This window comes from Mastomys coucha, unplaced genomic scaffold (assembly GCF_008632895.1).
Source record: "Mastomys coucha isolate ucsf_1 unplaced genomic scaffold, UCSF_Mcou_1 pScaffold21, whole genome shotgun sequence".
NCBI classification, from domain to species: Eukaryota; Metazoa; Chordata; class Mammalia; order Rodentia; family Muridae; genus Mastomys; species Mastomys coucha.
Genome location: NW_022196904.1, coordinates 138,752,022 through 138,771,129, shown reverse-complemented (window position 1 = coordinate 138,771,129; position 19,108 = coordinate 138,752,022). Strand labels below are relative to the sequence as shown.

At 38.4% G+C, this 19,108-nt stretch overlaps 1 protein-coding gene across 3 annotated transcripts in view; it reads left to right on the top strand.

Moving 5' to 3' along the window:
• Positions 1–19,108, top strand: part of Rtn3 (reticulon 3) — a 58,086-nt gene that overhangs the window by 13,812 nt on the left and 25,166 nt on the right. Inside the window, exon 2 of one of the 3 annotated variants that reach the window (XM_031389552.1) lies at positions 13,443–15,605. The exons of the other annotated variants lie outside the window; for them this stretch is intronic. Within the exon in view, the coding sequence (XP_031245412.1) occupies positions 13,443–15,605 (2,163 nt within the window). The remainder of the gene's footprint in view (positions 1–13,442; positions 15,606–19,108) is intronic. 3 annotated transcript variants of the gene reach the window in all.

Genomic DNA, 19,108 nt, shown 5'->3' with positions numbered 1-19,108 from the left:
GAAATGAGGTTTCATGTAACTCCAGTGGCCTGATCTCCAACAAATTCTGGCTTGATTTTAATCTGCTCTATTTTTGTTACAAAATAATTTTCCAAAATTAATACTTACAGGTACCGCTATGGCTTAGTTATTTAAAGCAGTCTTCTGTTTTTAAGTATAACTTTAATATTTGTGAAAAAAATTATAATTGGAAGAAAAAATAATTCATACATAATTTTTGTATATTTAGTACATTTTGGGGGAGTGTTTTATGTGTATATGTATATCTGTATTTATATGGGTGCATGAATGTCACAGAGCATATGGAAATCAGAGGGACAACAGTTATGTAGTATCATGTGAGCTCTTTTATTAATCTTGTTTTGTTTTTTTGTTTTTGGTTTTTCGATACAAGGTTTCTCTGTGTAGTCCTGGCTGTCTTAGAACTCACTCTGTAGACCAGACTCAGAAATCCTCCTGCCTCTTCCTCCCAAATGCTGGGATTAAAGGCATGCACCACCATGCCTTTTTTTTCTTTTTTCTTTTTTCTTTTTCTTTTTTTTTTTTTCTGGCAGGGTTTCTCTGTGTACCCTTGGCTGTCCTGAAACTTGCTTTGTAGACCAAGCTGGCCTCAGACTCAGAGAGATCAACTGCCTCTGCCTCCAGTGTGCTGAAATTAAAGATGTGTGCCACCACCACCCAATGAGGTTTTTTTTTAATATATTTTACTTTTGCTGAAAAGATCATGTTTTCTTAAGTACCAAAAGCGAAATCTTCCTTCTATCCCAGAAAACAACTTCTCCTTCTCTTCTTCTTTCACTTTTTTTTTTTTTTTTTTTTTTTTGAAATGAGGTTTCATGTAACTCCAGTGGCCTGGAACTCTATATAGATCAGGCTAACCTGAACTCAAAAAGATGTGCCTGCCTTTGCCTCTGCCTTTTGAGCACTGGGATTCAAAAGTATGTTCCATCATTCATGGTTCTGTGTGTGAGAGAGACAGAGGTGCCAGAATCTCATGTATCCCAGTCTTTATTGAACTGATCCTTCTACATTTAGTTCCCAAGTGCTGGAGTTACAAAGCTTCATACAGGTTTCACCTCAGACTTTTAACCCCTTCTGTTAGCCTCTTTTGTTGCACTGAACACGTGGGAGCACAGTGGTGTAGTTTTATATTGACTATGCTGGCTGTATCAGTGTACACAGCTTCACTTCTTTTTTTGGCAGGAGGAAATGGGGCAAAGTTGTGTTGCCTGTCCTGATCTCTGTGAACTTAGATGATCTTCCACCTTAGGGTGCTGTGATCCTGGGCAGGCATCACCACGTAAAGGTTGTACTTTATTCTTTTACAGAGCACCAAGTTTATTGTTTAGATGTTGTTTTTAACTAGTCATTTATTGGTAGACATTTACATTATTTCTACTTAAAACCAGTGCCCTTACTGAATGTCCTTGCACACATGTCCTTGCACACGTGTCCTTGCACACATATGTACTTTGTAGGATGGATTCCTGGAAGCATTAACTACTTAGTTAAAGAGTATGTTTATGGAGCAGATAAAAGAAATGTTATGTATATGTTACTTTTTTTTACATGTTAACAGATTGGAGGAGTGTGATTTTCAAAGCTGAAAGAGTTCTCATTTAGCCCTATTTGACCAATGAATTGAGATTTTGTTTTTTTTTTTAAGTATTGAGGGTCAAGTTTTGACAGTTAAATATTTTTAAGTGCTAATCTTAATGACTTAATACTTCTAGCTATAGTTGGAAATTATTTAAAGCAAGTGGCAACTAGTGCTATCACTTTGCCAGAGGGTAGCAGAGGCGTATCTGCTCTTGAGGTTGGCTGTTGTAAAATGGTAGGGTTTCCTCTTTCCTCCTGAAGGTGATAATGCTTGTCTAAAGAGATTGCCTTGGTGAACTTGTAAAAGTGCGTCCTGGGAGTGAAATGAGGTGTCACTGGCAGGTGAGTGAAAATAGTCACTAGAATAAAGTTTGAGTCTTCCTTGGCCAGTAAGCCCAGTAAAAATGATAATGTTTGACCCTCCAAAAAAATAAAGTTAAAATGAAGATTCCTGTGTGGGCTTGTCAAGTTCTCACTCTGTATATTCTCTTTCAGACTCCTTTGTCACTTCCTCTCCCTCTCAGCCTGTATCTATATTTTCGACCTCACAAGGCAAGTCCATAACTTTTTTTTACACATTAATAAAAAGAAAAATGTTAAGAAAGAGGCTGTAACTGAGGATGAGGTGGAAATCTTTTATTGCCCCCACATTTCTTACAATGAAACTAATTACTAGCCCATCCTTTCTCTATTTAAGAGTTGCCAGGAGTTTCCGGTAAAGATTAATATGCTTGAATGAAGCTGAATGAGCCATTTATACTGAAGTTTTAAATGTAGCATTGACTGTTACTTAAAAATTAAAAACTTGGCCAGTGAGATGCCTCCACATCTAAGGTTAAGGTGCCTGCCTCCTAGCCTAATAAGTTGAGTTCAATCCTCAGAACCACATGGTAGAAGGAGAGAATCAACTCCCATAGGTTATCCTCTAATCTCCATCCATGAATTCTCTCACATACACAGTTTAAAGTGTATTGGGAATGGTAGTGCAGCAATTAAGAGCTCTTGTTGCTTTTCTAAAGGCTCTAAGTTTAATTACTAGCACTTATGTTAAATAACTTACTATATTTCTAGCTTTATGGATCAGTGCCCCCTTAAGCCTCTACAGGCACTGAACTCTACACATACATACTCAACCACACATGCAATTAAAAATAAAATAAATCTTTAAAATAATAAAAATGTGCATGTAAAGTTTGGGACCTTTCAATCCCAGCATGCACTTAACCTGTTGATTTGAACTCATTTGGAAGCAGAGTGAAAGTCTACTTCCAGTGACCTACAGAATGACAGCTCGGCTATAAAGTTTAAATGTGAGCAAGGTTTAAATGCACCCCAACTGCCAGGCTGCTTTCAGATGCTTAGACATTTAGAACAAGTCAATTGACTTATAGCAATTAAGGCTCCTTATCCTAGAAATTAGACACTGACTTTAAAAAAATGTATATCCAAGTGTGGCTTTCACACCTATAATCCTAATACTCTGAAAGCAGAAGCAGGAGGATCACCTGTGAATTCCAAGCCATCCAGGATTGTACAGCAAGAAGCACCCAGTCACAAAACAAAACAAAAAAAATTGTCAACCAATCGAAAAATATCTTAATATAGCAGCTCCTGCCAAAACTTTGAAAGCATGATGTATGCTTTGTTGATTATAATGTGCTAGTAAAATGCACTCCATTTGTACTGTGGTATTAAACCCAAATATAGGTCAATGGGAAACTTACTTTTTAAAGATAAAATGATTAGACTGTTACAGCTTAATTATAGAACACTTGCCTTCCATGCACAAATCCTTGGGTTTAGTCCCAGTGTCACCTAAGCATTGGGGGGATCATATATAATTAAAGTCACTAGATAGATCTCAAAAGTTCTATGAAAAATATCCATTGTTCTAGCTGGGATTTTCTGCAGCTTGGATGCTGGATCATAAGGGAGACTTTGCCCTTATAATAGTAAAAACACAGTGCTGAGGATGTGGTTCAAGTTAGAGCACTTGCCTAGTATACATGAGGCTCTGAGTTAGATATCCAACAATGCAAAAACTACAAGTTAAGGTCTGAAGAGAGAAATCTTTTTAAATTTTTAAAAAGAAAGGATAAAAACCTTATGAAATCAGACTGATAACTTAGCATTCCTAACTCTTCTATAATACCCTTAATTTTATGATTTTAAGATAATAAAATATCAGAATCATAATTCTGCTATCTTATGAGCCAGGTGTCTTATGTGTTTACTTTCAAAGATAGAAGTTTTGTGAACTCACAAGTAATTCATATATATAAAAGTAGTTATATTGGTCCAATATTTTAAATCTAACTAGATAGCTATTTTTAAGCTATTTCCCACTCATTAGTTGATAATTTAAACAAAAAGATATTGAATTTATTCTACTCTGGAAGAAAAATACCATATTATAAGTAAAACATAATTTTTTCTTCGCTTGTAAATATTTCAGATTTTGAAAAGTACATCCTACATTTGAGTCACTTTTCACACAGAAAGGGAGTAATTGATGTCCTAGATAGTGAGTAATGTAACTCAAGGCAGTTCCTAATAAACAGTATTAGGAACACAGTGTCATACTGAAATAGCTCTCTTATTCCCTGCTTGCAAACAGCACACATGCACCTCAGTAGAACAAAGATAAGTAAAAGAGATCAAAACCTCTCTTTTAAGTAGCTTCAGTGTTATAGTACATTCTAATTTTCATAAAAGCATGTTAATCGTTCTTACTTTTTGCTTACCAAAGCATTTTATTTTGACGAATGCAGATTCAGAACAGTGACAGTGTTCCAGCCCAGTCTCTTTAGTAGCATTTCCCTTGCAAGCAACCAAAAAACAGGATTTAAAAGTCAGTTTAGGGGAGCTCTGCTAGTCTGGAAGTCAGCTTGTTCACTGTGAAGAAACCACTTGGCAGCTGATTAATTGTACTTTAGGGTAGCCAATACTGGAAATTTCTAGATTGCCTTTAAAAATAAGTATATTTGTGGCTGGAGAGATGGCTCAGCGGTTAAGAGCACTGACTGCTCTTCTGAAGGTCCTGAGTTCAATTCCCAGCAACCACATGGTGGCTCATAACCATCTGTAATGAGATCTGATGCCCTCTTCTGGGATGTCTGAAAACAGCTACAGTATACTTGCACATAATAAATAAATAAATCTTTTTTTAAAAAAATATATATTTGGTTAACAATTAAAAACCCTGGGGCTAGAAGTAGTCACATCTCACAGAAGCCTTTCTGAATGTTGCCACTAGCAGGAAACTTGAATCCCTATTACTAACCCAACTAATCTCTTCTGTATCCCTTAACCCTTTAGTCTTGTTGAAAACATGCTACTTTTTTATCTATCCAAACCATATCACACAATACATAGCAGTCATTAAGTAGAACATTTTTAGATTTAGATAGGACTGGAGAGATGACTCAGTGGTTAAGAGCACTCAGTGCTCTTTCAGAGGTCCTGAGTTCAATTCCCGGCAACCACATGGTGACTTACAACCATCTGTAATGGGATCTGATGCCCTTTTCTGGTGTTTCTAAAGATAGCTACAGTGTACTCATATATATTAATAAATAGATATGTAAAAAAATTATTTGTGGGCTGGGACTATAGCTCAGTAGTTGAGGTTTTACCTTGTCATGCAGAAGGACTGGGCTCAGTCCTTAGTACAACAACAAAAATTATTTTATATTTTTAATGCTGAAATATAGATTGTTTACCATTGTCAGGTTTCAGGGAGATGCATATATCAAAAGAAGAAAAGGAAAGAAAGACAGGCAGATGGCCAGCCGGTGGTGGCACACGTCTTTAATCCCAGCACTTGGGAGGCAGAGGCAGGTGGAATCTCTTGAGTTCGAGGACAGCCTTGTCTACAAAGTAAGTTCCAGGCCTTCCAGGGCTGCATAGAGAAACCCCGTCTCAAAAAACAAAAAAAGAAAAAAGAAGGAAAAAAAAAAGGAAAGAAAGAAAGATGTCATTAATTTGGATTGAGTTTTTCCAAAATAAATTATATTTATTAACTTATTTCTATGACAGATATGTTATATAAGCTAGGAAGTCAAGCTTTTTAATAAATATATTTATAGTTAATATACCAATGGAATCCTTGGTTAACGTGCTTGGGAGTGGGCCCTTGCAGTCTTCTGCCTCTGGGTTCCCTTTTCCATCAAGTAGAGCTAAACTTCAGGCACTTCCTAAGTGTTTCAGAGTTGAGTGACTTTTGATGGCGTCTTCCAATATAAGACACATAAGGACAATGGCAATACATACTGTATGTAGGTAATTTCTAGGGACTCTTTACTATGCTAGTACTTGATGCAAATCATTAACTCTCACAGCCAGTGGTGGAGGAAAGAAAGGCACTAGCTCAGTGGAGCAGCCTGGCTTTAGAATGGCGAGGTGCCTGCCTGGCTCAGAGTCACACAGACCAAAGACTCCAGCGCCCCTGCTTATCTCTAACTGCTGCACCTGTGGTACAGATGATCAAATAAGTAGCTCCGTTCAAGATTTAGAAACTTTTTACAGGTTGTAATGTTGAAGTTGATATTAAATCCATGAGGGCAAAGAGGTAGAACTTTGACCATATTCCTGTTTTATTAGTGATATAATGTGCTATTGGAGAAGAATTCCATTAAACATAAAATCACATTGAAATTTGGTTTCAGCTTTAAAGAGAGTGGAGTCTGTAGTTCTGTAGTGGAGTCTGGAGTTCTGTAGAAAACTTTTTTTTGTTTGTTTTTAAGTAGATGGAAAGACAGGCTCCATCCACCATTAAGTGGAGCTGCATCAGGGGCATTCATGCTTAGTCTGACTGATGCAATGGGTGTCTGGAATAGGAAGTTGCAACACTGAACTTTGGGGCAAAGCATTGAGAAAAACATTTTGCCAGTTACAGCCTTTTTCTTAAAGAAAATTTTTTTTAAACCAAAACATTTTTCTTTGTACAAAAGAGACTTTTTGTTTAGGACCTTGCTTGGCTGCAAAGTTGTCTGCTGGCTAACTTCCTATTTGGATGCTGTGGCTGAAAGTTGCTGGTACTGTTGTGCACGGTAATGTGTCTTGCCTTCTTGTTCTGTGAACATAAGAAAATTCAAGTGTAGGTTCCCTACACTTGAATATTCCTAGCTCCTCTTGTATTGATATATATATTGAACATGTGAAAGAATGGCTTAGTGGCATCTACAGGCTGGCACCCCTTTGCTAATGTGTGTATTCTTCCATGTTGAGAGTGTTCCATGTTTAGAGTGTCCCTTTAATTAAAACAATAGAATTCTTAAGTAAAAGGGGAGTTAAACTAAGTGGTAATCATGTTAGCCTAAGCTATTCATTCTTTGTAGGAAGAATGACTCTTTTAAACAGTTGAGCTAATGTGCTTCTTGGATCTAGATCATGTATTTTCAGTGATTATGGTAGGAATATTTATATAAATAGTAAACTTTCACTCTTTCTAAGAGATGGTTTGAATGGGAAATGTAGGGAAGATATTACTCTACTGAAAAGTAGAGTAAGCTATAAGGGATTTTACAATTCAAATATATTCATTTGATGTAGATAATGAATTCACTTGAAGTTTTTTTTTTAATTGTGTCAGTTTTAATCTTCATCTTACATAATATTCTAATTCTTGAACACTTCCTCAATCAATTCCCATGCCAGATTTCTAGTAAAGTGGTGCTTTGGCTTATTCTACACAAATTTAGTGTTGCTGTATTTTTTAAAATAGGCCTGGTTTGGTTTTTATTATCATTTATTATTTATTTGCTTAAATTATTTTTATTTTATGTAATTGGTGCTTTACCTACGTATATATCTAAATGAAAGTGTTGGGTCCCCAGGAACAGGAGTTACAGACAGTTGTGAGCTACCATGTGGGTGCTGAATTGAACCCCAGTCTTATAGAAGAGCAGCTAGTGCTCTTAACTGATGAGCACTAACTAGCTCATGGTTTGGTTTAGTTTTGCGTGTGATTGTGGGAGTGGACCCCAGCCCTATGGGAGTAAAGTAGACAAAGATCCACCCCTGCTCCTCATTGTGTTCCTGGACATGTGATGGACAGTGAAGAGAGTGGCCACCATCTGTGACTTATAGAACTAGGGCTCTGAAATGCAGCTCTGATCATTCTGCCTTCTAAAATTTACCAGATGTGTCAGGGAAACTAGAGGACAGACCCTTGAGCTTCTATCCTTGGAGATTCTGAGTCAGTGAATGAAAGATACAGCTCCATAAATGCAAGATGGTACACACTTTAATGGTGGGACTTTACTGGGGGGAGGGGGGAATATTGCAGAGACAGGTGGATATTTGTTAATTCAAGGCCAGCCACGCCAGGCGGTGGTGGTGCACACCTTTAGTCCCAGCACTTGGGAGGTAGAGGCAGGCAGATTTCTGAGTTCAAGGACAGCCTGGTCTACAGAGTGAGTTCCAGGACAGCCAGGGATACACAGAGAAACCCTGTCTTGAAAAAAACCAAAAAAATAAAAAAATAAAATAAAAGACCAGCCTCGTCTACATAGTGAGTGCAGGCTAGCAAGGTGTATATAGAGTGAGAGACCGTGTCTCAAAAGAGGTTTTACAAAAAAAATGTTTTTAAAGCTCCTATAGCTGAGCAGTGGTAGTATATGCCTTTAATCCCAGCCTGGTCTACAGAGTGAGTTCCAGGGCGACATAGAAAAAACTTAATTTAGAAACTACTTGCAGTGATTTTTAAATATATTTTATTTTATTTTAGACAGTCTCACTTTGTTACCCTAACTTGCCTGAAATTCAAAGTAGACCAGGCTGGCCTTAAATTTAGAGATCTACCACCTACCTTTGCTTGTCCCTAAATAAGCTGGGATTAAAGGTGACTGCCACCATGCCCAACTCTTCCTATTTTAATGTATGTGGATGTTTGCTTGTATGTATGCCTGGTACCCACAGAAGACAGAAAAGAACATTGGATCAATCAATCAATCTCCTGAAATTGGAGTTTTAGATGGCTACCATGTGAGCACTAGGAACTGAATGCAGGTCCTCTGCCAACAAATTGCTCTTGGCCACAGAGCCATCTTTCCAGCCCCCTTTTAAAAGTTTTTTGTTGTTGGTTGTGGTGGTGGCAGTAATATTTTGTAGTTTTGTTGTTGGTTGTTTTTGAGACAAGGTATCCTATAACACAAGCTGGCCTCAAACTTCTAATCTTACTGCTCCTGACTGCTTGCTTACTGGTCTTACACCTTCCAAGTGTGGGATCACAGATGTGTGCACCATACCCTATTCAAGAGATTTTTTTTCGTGGAGATTTAAGTGTATGTGAAACATTGCAAGGTATATGTTTATTTGTGTTTATTTTGGGTTTTTTTGTTTTGTTATGTTTTGTTTGGGAGATAGGGTAACTGTAGCCCTGGCTGTCCTGAAACTCTCAGAGATCTGCCTGCCTCTGCCTCTGCCTCTGCCTCCTGGGTGCTGTGGTCAAATGCATGAGACACCATGGGCTGAATGTTTGAAAAAAGAAAGTAAGTAGACATTTTTTTATTTATACAATAACCCAAACATGTTTGATCAGCAAGTTATATAGTGTATAGTATTTTAGTAAGTAACAACTTTCAGGTTCTCTGGAGTTTTCTACTGTGTTATAAGGTGCTGATTTGTAAAACACTAATGGCTATTAAATGCCATGTTGTCTATTAATTGGAGAGTTCTTATTTAGAGCTGTTGTAAAAGCTTGTTATTTCTGCTTAATGTTTTCACACTATAAACCTTTTACTTCCAGCCTAATTTTTTTCATTGTTAGTACATAATCAGCTCTGCTCAAGTTTGTTAGTGTTACAGTTAGCCAGAATTTCTTTTCATTTTCCAAAATTCTAATGGAGATCATTAAAATTAAAACACAGATGAAGATGTTACCTTCTTTGGCTACATGAGGGAAAGTCGGACAGTAATAATGAGAGCTAACATCCTATATCTCAGGCTCATCAAAGAATGAACAAGGCGGTGTTGTGTTCAAAACACTGTCCACCACAGTTACGAAATCATTATTAGGGAGCGTGTGTGAGCGTGTGTGTGTGTGTGTGTGTGTGTGTGTGTGTGTGTGTGTGTGTGTGTGTGTGTGTGTGTGTGTGTGTGTGTGTGTGTGTTTCAAGACAGGATTTTCACCAGGCGGTGGTGGTGCACACCTTTAATCCCAGCACTTGGGAGGCAGAGGCAGACGGATTTCTGAGTTTGAGGCCAGCATGGTCTACAGAGTGAGTTCCAGGATAGCCAGGGCTAAACAGAGAAACCCTGTCTCGAAAACAAAAAAACCAAAAAAACAAAAACAAAAAAAGAGGATTTTCCTCTATGTAACTGGCTGCCCTGGAACTCTGTAGACCAGGCTTGTTTTGAACTCACAGAGATCTGCCTCCAAGTGCTGGGATTAAAGGCATGTGCTGGCATATCAGGGGCTTTAATAAGAAGCTGGGGCTGTAGTTCAGTTGATTGAGTTCTTACCTGGCATACATGAAACCCTAGGGGAAGTAGAGGCAAGAGAATCAGTTCAGGAATATTCTGAGCTATGTAATAAGTTTGAGGCCAGCCTGGAACACAGAAGACTTTGCATCAAAAAAGTATATATTTAATAAAATATTTTCAGTCTGCCAGGTAGTCAGGATGCTCATAAGAAAACTCACTAGTATTCTGACAGCAAGACTTCTAGCCTAACCTCACAGTTTTGCTTTAGATTGTTCTGTACCCAGTTCTAAACTATTGGAGTGCTCAGAGTTCAGGGGAAACAGGAGAGAACCAGGGCATAAGAAACTGGCAAGTTCACTTAATAACAAAGCACACAGTGTTCTCACTGTTATCCTAGTAATTACATATTTTACATTTCTTTCTATTGTGGTTTTTTTCTTTTTATGGAATATAACCAGTACCATTATTTTGTTTATTGATTTTTGTATATTTTGGTCTTTCTTCCCTGTTAGCTCCATAAAGAACAGGTTTTTTCTGTTTTATTTACTCCATTAAATCCAGTTTCTGAAATGGTGTCTGGCATGTGATAGACATAATTAACTCACTTTGCTGACACTCTCATCTTCTGAACCATCTGAAATTCCATGTCTATAAAATGGTAGGCTATGTTCTCTTTATGAGGTCAGTTTTGCTTGCCTCAGAGTTCCAGTCTTGTTGGGAAAGCTTCAGCATTTTAACCAGGTACTGGGGTTCATTTACCTTACACCTTTTTCATGCTGAGGATCTCAGATATATAGTGATGGATATACACAGTTTACAACATCTATATCATCATTTTTTCTGTCAGTTTTATAACCAGTTTAATTCTACAACCACCCACCCCCATCTATGAAGGAGTTCCCACTGCCTAGGTTACAGCTTTATTGTTCTAAAGCTCAGATCCTATGACATAAAATTTTAGTGATGTATAAAACATTTAGTGATGTGAAAAACAACTCTTCTTTTTCTTTTTGGAGACAGGGTCTCTATACATAGCCCTGGCTGTCCTGGAATTCACTATGTAAACCAGGCTAGCCTCTGACTGATAGAGATCTTCTTGCCTCTGGTGCCTCAACCCCACGCAGTGCACTAAAGGCATGCACCCCCACTCCTGGCTAATAGGCAAAAGCTCTTTAAATGGCATTTGGAAACATCCTATAGTAGTATTATTTTGTTTATTGTACTAAAATATTTGATTCTTTTAGTTTTTAATGATTTGCATGATGTCATAAATTTCCTTTTATTTGCTATAACTAGAGGAAAAGAGAGTCTAGGCTATGAGTAGAGATAATCACAAGAGAATTTTTCTTTCATGTCTTCCCAATTACTCATTCATGCTCAAGGCATTGCTGTCCTGAGCCTACTTAGGCCTCACCTGACCTGAGTTATGCCTTTGATTCATTTATTTAGAAATATTTTAGGGTCTGTTTTGTTCCAGCTACAGAGATATAGCAGTGTGTGAAAAAGACAGTGCCTTCTTCTATGTGTGGGAAAGATAGTGCTATCTCTCAGGATGGTTATTTTCATCCTTCCTTAGATTAGAAAGAGACTATCATAGTAAATGGATGGTCCTGTGAAATTGCTAACCAGTTGGATTTAGTACGTTATTCCTCTTTTTAAAAGAACTCTAGTGTTTTAACCCAAAGAAACCAACTTATACCATTCAGTATTTTTATTTTTTTATTTTTTTTATTTTTTGGGTTTTTTTTTTTGTTGTTTTTTTGTTTTTTTTTTTCCGAGACAGAGTTTCCCTGTGTAGTCCTGGCTGTCCTGAAACTCACTCTGTAGACCAGGCTGGCCTTTGAACTCAGAAATCCGCCTGTCTCTGCCTTCCAAGTGCTGGGATTAAAGATGTGCGCCACCACTAACTGGCTATCACCTCATTTCTTATATATTTTGTCTGAGCCCCTAGACTAGACATGGGGTGATGCCATCCACATTTTTTTTTTTATGTATATGAGTATGCACACTGTAGCTGTCAGATAGTTGTGAGCCTTCATCTGTTGGGAATTGACTTTTTAGAACCTCTGCTCACTCCGGCCCAAAGATTTATCTATTATTATAAATAAGTACACTGTAGCTGTCTTCAGACACATCAGAAGAGGGCGTCAGTTCTCATTATGGGTGGTTGTGAGCCACCATGTGGTTGCTGGGATTTGAACTCCGGACCTTCAGAAAAGCAGTCAGTGCTCTTATCTACTCACTGAACCGTTTCACCAGCCCTGCCATCGACATTCAGTTGACCTCTTTGAAGCATCGTTATAGACAGTTATTGAAGTGACAATGAAGAGGAACTACCACAAGTCTACCCTTGTCAATTTACACCCAGATATCTCACTATAACCTGGCCAATTGCAAAGTTATGTCCATCTCCATGATCCCCATAACCTTAACAGGTCTAACACTGTTCAGAAGTCAAGTCTGAGCCATCTCTGAAGCACAAGGAGACTCTTAATGTCACGCTTTGTGTGATTGGATTAAAATGGCCAGTTAGACAGGAGATTCGGTAGCAGACTGAGGTTTGGTTTGTTGTTTTTTGGTTTTTTTGTTTGTTTGTTTGTTTTTAAAGATTTATTTATTTACTATATGTAAGTACACTGTAGCTGTCTTCAGACACTCCAGATCTTGTTATGGATGGTTGAACTCAGGACCTTCAGAAGAGCAGCCGGTGCTCTTAACCACTGAGCCATCTCTCCAGCCCCCAGGCTGAGGTTTTTAACACTCTAGAACATCAGACAATTTGCATCCCTTTGTTGAATGATGAAATGGAATTTTTTTAGTCTGATTTTCAGACTTAAGAAAGATCTGCTGCCTTTCTATATCAAGAACAACTTGATCGGAATTACCTTCTCTTACTCTTCCCTCTCAGATTGTGAGGCCTATAAAGTTATACTGTAGAGCCAGTGTGTTCTGAATTGTTCAGCTTACACAGGAAGGCATAGCAGCATGTCGTAACAGCAAGCTGTTTTGTATAGATTACATGGCTCCTATAAAATAACTACTCCCCCAAAAGGAGGAAAAACTCCCCAAATCTCCCAGTACTATCACCCCTTTATTTTATGTGGGGGGCTGGGGAGGATGGGGAGGGGAGAGAGAAGTAAACTAATTAAAAAATAGTTGTCCTGAAATGGTTTGTCATTCACAATTTGCAGCATGATACTGGCTTTTGTGTTATTGTTGGCAGTTTCGTGCATGTTTTGTAGGACAGCCATTGATCTTTGGTTTGTTATGTACTTTTGTGTGTATGCATCTGTTCATATACATTGTGTGTGTGATTTTTAAAAATAAAAATAAAAAGCATGCTGCTTGGCCTGACTAGCTAATGTGTGTACTTGCACCTGGTAAATGATCTTTCTCCTTTCAAATTCTGACCATAGCAGGATTGAGCTCTCTTTGCTCTGATGAGCCACCTTCAAAAATTATGGCTTCCTCCTTTCTTTCATCTTCTGAAATACATAACTCTGACCTCACAACACTGCTTGGAGAAAAAAGCGAAACATTAGACAGCCAGCTTGTTCTAGCTAAAGAAGGAAAAGACCCCTTGGTTCTTCTAGATAAGAAAAATCTGGACTCACCTCAGGGGACCAACAAGGACAGAGTAGACACTCTGGTTTCTCTTGCAGCCGGCATTCCTTGCAGCCACCCTTCTATTCCAGACAGTTTCCCAGAGCAACCTGCTTTTCTGTCAAAAGAAACTGGTCCAGCAGAAGAGTGGATAGTTAAAGACCAAGAACCCAAGAACCCAAACAAGGTTCCAAATGGAGAGGACAGAAGTACACTGGATCTTGGGCAGTCTAAGGCAGAACACATTTGTACATATTCCTTGTCCCCGTCTGAACTTTCAGTAGCCAGTGTAGAAAAAGATTCTCCTGAGTCACCATTTGAAGTAATTATTGACAAAGCAACATTTGACAGAGAATTTAAAGATTTGTATAAGGAAAGCCCAAATGATTTGGGTGGCTGGGCAGCTCAGGGTGATAGAGAATCCCCTGCAGACTTGTTGGAAATGAATGACAAAGTGTTTCCACTGAGAAACAAAGAGGCAGGGCGTTACCCATCCTCTGCACTGCTCAGTAGACAGTTCTCACATACTACAGCAGCACTGGAAGAGGTGTCTAGATGTGTGAATGATATGCATAACTTTACTAATGAAATAATGACTTGGGACTTAGATCCCCAAGCAAAACAACAGGCCAATAAATCATCTTGCACCACAGAAAGTACAGGACTAGACAGGAGTGAACATCGCTCAGAAATTCCAATTATAAATCTTAAAACAAACCCTCAGCAGAAAATGCCTGTATGTTCTTTTAATGGGAGCACTCCCATTACCAAATCCACAGGTGACTGGACAGAAGCATTTACAGAAGGAAAACCTGTAAGAGACTACCTCAGTTCCACAAAAGAAGCTGGTAGCAAAGGTGAGCCAGGCAGTTCTCAGCTTTATTCAGAGCTGCCTGGCTCTGTGCATGAAAAATGGGTCTCAGGCTCTGGAGCAGCTACAGTGGAAGTGACTTTACCTAACCTGAGGGGTGCCTGGCCTAACTCTGTGCTGGGGGAAGTCACAGAGGTTGACAGTTCTGGGGAATCTGATGACACAGTAATAGAGGACATCACAGAAAATCTCTCAGTTAAGAACATCAAAGTTTTGCCAGAAAAACCTGACTCCCTTTCAAGTGCTGCTGCAAAAACAAGTGAAAGGGAGATCAAAGAGACTCCCAGTCTTGAAACTGTGAGGAGTGAAATGTGTGAAAACTCTGAGCAGCAGCAGCCCCAGCCAGAAACTCCTACTCAGAAGAGTCTGGAAGGTGAGGTATCTTCACAAGTACCTGATAACCTGAATGAAGTTACACCTGAAAAGCTTGCTATGACTAACAACCCCAAAGTTTGCTCAGCAGCACCTCCAAGTGTTCTCAGTGAGACAGGATTCTCACTAACTGTGCCAGCTTCTGCCAAATTGGAATCTTTACTTGGACAATATGTTGAAGAGACAGATGGTTCCTCCCCAGAGGACTTGATGGCTGTCCTTACAGGAGCCAAGGAGAAGGGGATAGTGGATAAAGAGGAAGGCAATGTTTTGGAAACAGTGTTAGAGAAGATAGCAGACTTTAAGAACAATTTGCCTGTGGAACTCTTGCATGAAAGTGAGCAGAGTGGTTCTGAAACCAAAAATACTAAAAGCAAATACAGTGAAAACAGCAGAGAAACAAATGGAGGCGCCCCCATGGTGTCTCCAGACTTAGAGCAGGAGCAGCTCACCATCAGAGCCATTAAGGAACTAGGGGAAAGGCAAGCTGAGCAGATGCAGGATGATGGAATGTCTCCTGGAGAAAAACTCAAGCAAGCCTTTGCTCCACAGTCTGGGCCACAGAGTTCATCTGACATCCTAGAACACACAGATAGCAAATCTGGATCTGATCGTGGAATTCCTAAAAAGCCTCCTATCATCAAAGACACTAGACTAGATTCTATTTCCAGCCTTACCAAGACTGAAATGGTTAACAAGCATGTACTAGCAAGACTTCTCAGTGATTTCCCAGGTAACCATTTACAACAGAAATTCTGCATGTGGCTAATGCTGCTGAGATTATCAGACTACCACTTTTTCATTCTGCTTTATGCCCTATAAGAAAAGGAGATGTCCCACACACACTAGTGATCACTTAACTTCGTTTCTCTATATCTTTATTTCCTAAAGCTACAGACTTTGGGAACTAACCTTCAGAGTTCTGTTCTGTTTCAAGGTCCTTCTTTCTTTATAAGTGGCCTGAGTGTGGCTATTGCCTTTAAGAATATCACCACAATCATATTTATTTGCCAGTTTGTGATTTTGCTGCTGTTTGTTTTGAGACAAGCTGGCCTGAAACTCATTAGTAATAGCCCAGGCTATTGTTGAGCTCATGGTACTCCTGCTTCAGCCTCTCTAGTGCTGAGATTATAGGCCCAGTCTGTATTCTTATTTATTTTCAAAATTCAGTTTTTTAAATCTCCATGATAGTGAACATTGATAGGCAGTTGGATTTTTTTTTTAATAGGGGACTTGTAAATTTTAATTAGTTATCAAAGATAAAAGAATTCCTGCAGGGAAACTCAGTAAATGTAACTTTTAATTAATTTACTGTATTCCACAGAGGATTATGCTTTGAAAGTAGGTGACCATTATTACAGTGCTCTTTTGTAGTAATACTTAAGAGAAACTCACTCATTCTTATATTTCAAACCTACTGAACAGTCTTCAGATAACAGGACATTTAACAGTACCAGAAGATATTCTTGTTTATTTGAAATAATCTCTTTCCTAGCACGTGGCTTGCAGTACAATGGTTTTAAATGCTGTTTACCTTGCAAAGTGTATTAGTTACTTTTTATTGCTGTGAGAGATACTATGACCAAGGCAACTTATAAAAGAAAGCATTCAAAAGGGGCTCATTTAGCATCATAGTCATGGCACATGCCTTTAATTCCAGCAGTTGGAAGGCAGAGACAGATGGTCTACAGAGGGAGTTCTAGAACAGCTAGGGCTACACAAAGAAACCCTACCTCAAAAAACAGATGGGGGTGGGGGAAGTATGACTTCATGATGGTCGTGATGGGGATCATAGCAGCAGGCAGGCAGGCATAGCTCTGGAGCACTAACTGCAAGCTTACATTTGATGCACAATTAGGAAACAGCCAATTAGCATGGGCTTTTGAAATTTCAAAGGCTACCCCCAGTGACACACCTTCCCCAACACTACCTATTAATCCTTACCAAAACAGTTCCACCAACTAGCCACCAAGCATTCAAATATATGAACCTGTGCAGGCCATTCTCATTGAAACCACCACAGTGGGTAAGAAAGGAGGTAAGAAAAGATACTTAAGCTGGGCAATGGTGGTGCATGTCTTTAATCCCAGCACTTGGGAGGCAGAGGCAGGAAGATTTCTGAGTTCAAGGCCAGCCTGGTCTACAAAGTGAGTTCCAGGACAGCCAGGGCTATACAGAGAAACTCTGTCTCGAAAAATCAAAAAAAAAAAAAAAAAAAAAAAAAAAGATACTTAAAGCTCTATATACAGCCAGCGTTGAAGTAGATTGCCATTCCAGTGATATTTAGTTCCTGGGTTGCAGTGGTTCTCATTGCATTTGAGTGATGAAGCATATAGAAATTAGGTCATAAAGCCTCCAGTCTAATTCTGGCATTTTCAGACATCAGTGTGACCTTAGACAACAAGCCTAGCTGGTTCATCGTCTTCCTTTGGCAATGGAATGATGGTAGTTATTTTACCATGTTTTATAGTGTTGTTATAAGTAAAGAACTTGTAAGTAGTAATTATTAGTAATTCCCAGCTGAGCTATTTTCATCTAGAATGAGAAATGAAAAGAGCTGTAGAAGTTAAGGATATTTCTCACTGACCAGATTCTGTTATTGGTAAATATTTTTAGATAGTAGTAAAGGTAGATTGACATATAGTTAGAAGCTTAAAGGTTATCCTTTACACATGGCCGCTTACATCTGTCTGTAACTCCAGTTGCAAGACATTCAGTGTCCTTTCCTGGCTTTCTCAGACACTGCACACACATAGTACACTTATATACATGCAGGTAAAATACCATTACACATAAAGTTAATATTAAAAATATTTTTTAAAAGGTTGTCCTTTACAAATTTCAAAATTAAAAACCTTAGCAATTATTTTATGACCAAATCTTTAAAGATATGAAACATTTCTGTTAAATGCATCAACTTGTTTTCACACAGTGTGTACACATGACACATACATACACATAAGTAGATATCTTTAGATAAAAAATTTTTAAATAAAAATAAAATCACAGGACTGGAGAGATGGTTCAGTGCTTAAAAGCACTTGACTATTCTTTCAGAGGTCCTGAGTTCAATTCACAGCAACCACATGGTAGTTAGCTCATAAACATCTGTAGTAAGATCTGATGTCCTCTCCTGGTGTGAATAAAGACAGAGCACGCATATACATAAATTACATGAATAAATAAATCTTTAAAAAAAATCACATTTTTTTTATTATAACCGGGTAGAGTTCTATTGGATCCAGTCTTTCTGTACATGACTGTACTTAAGAATAATTTAAAAGAAAAAGGCCTGAAGGCAGTATAGAACATACAAAAACAAGCAGTTTCTGAAAGAGTTAACACTTATAAGAAAGCATGGAATACATTTGAACAATGAAATTCAATCTGTTCTTCATACTTTTAACCAGAAAAACAGGCTCAGGTTGGGACCTGACCAGTTGAGAAGACTAAGAGAAGGTTTTTTGTTGCTTTGGGCTGTTTGTTTGTAAGACCTGGTTATGTAGTGCCCAAGTGCAGGAGTTGAAGGTGTGTGCCACCACCACCCAGCAAGAGAAGATAAATTAAGTCATTCTCAATGAGTAGACATAAAAAGGGAAGAAGTATTCTGAAAAGGAGAGATCCAGAGGACAAAAGCCTAAAATTCTATAAAATAATCTCTGTAAACTTTGATCCCTTACCTACATGTGTACGTGAGAGAATCCAGGCAATCCAGCTAAAGATAAAAGAACTGAGCCGTGACTTGATCTGCACCAGTGACAGGAGTTTGCAAATTGTGTTTAACAAAATGTAATGCTATGCTTAAAACAACCCCCAAAATCAATACTCTCCAAGGCTCGATGGTTGTAAGCACTTGCTGATATTGCAGGAAGCTCAGGTTCAGCTTCTAGCCTCCTTAGGCTAGGCATCTGCACTCACTTAGTGCACATACAGACAAGCAAGCACCCACTTGTACATATGAAATAAACACAATCATTTATTTGCGTGTGTGAGAGTGTTGACTCAGGGTCTCTCTGTATAGCCCTGACTGTTTTGGAGCTCTCTGTGCTCAAACTCAGAGAAATCCATCTGCCTCTGCTGGGATTAAAGGGGTATATAGTTAAATAATTTTTTAATGCATACTATAATGGAGAACTGTAACAGTAATTACATTGAGCTGTAAAACATTTTAGTTATGATGTCTAGAATGGAACCCAAAACTAACTTTTTTTTTTTTTTTTTTTTTTTTTTTTTTTT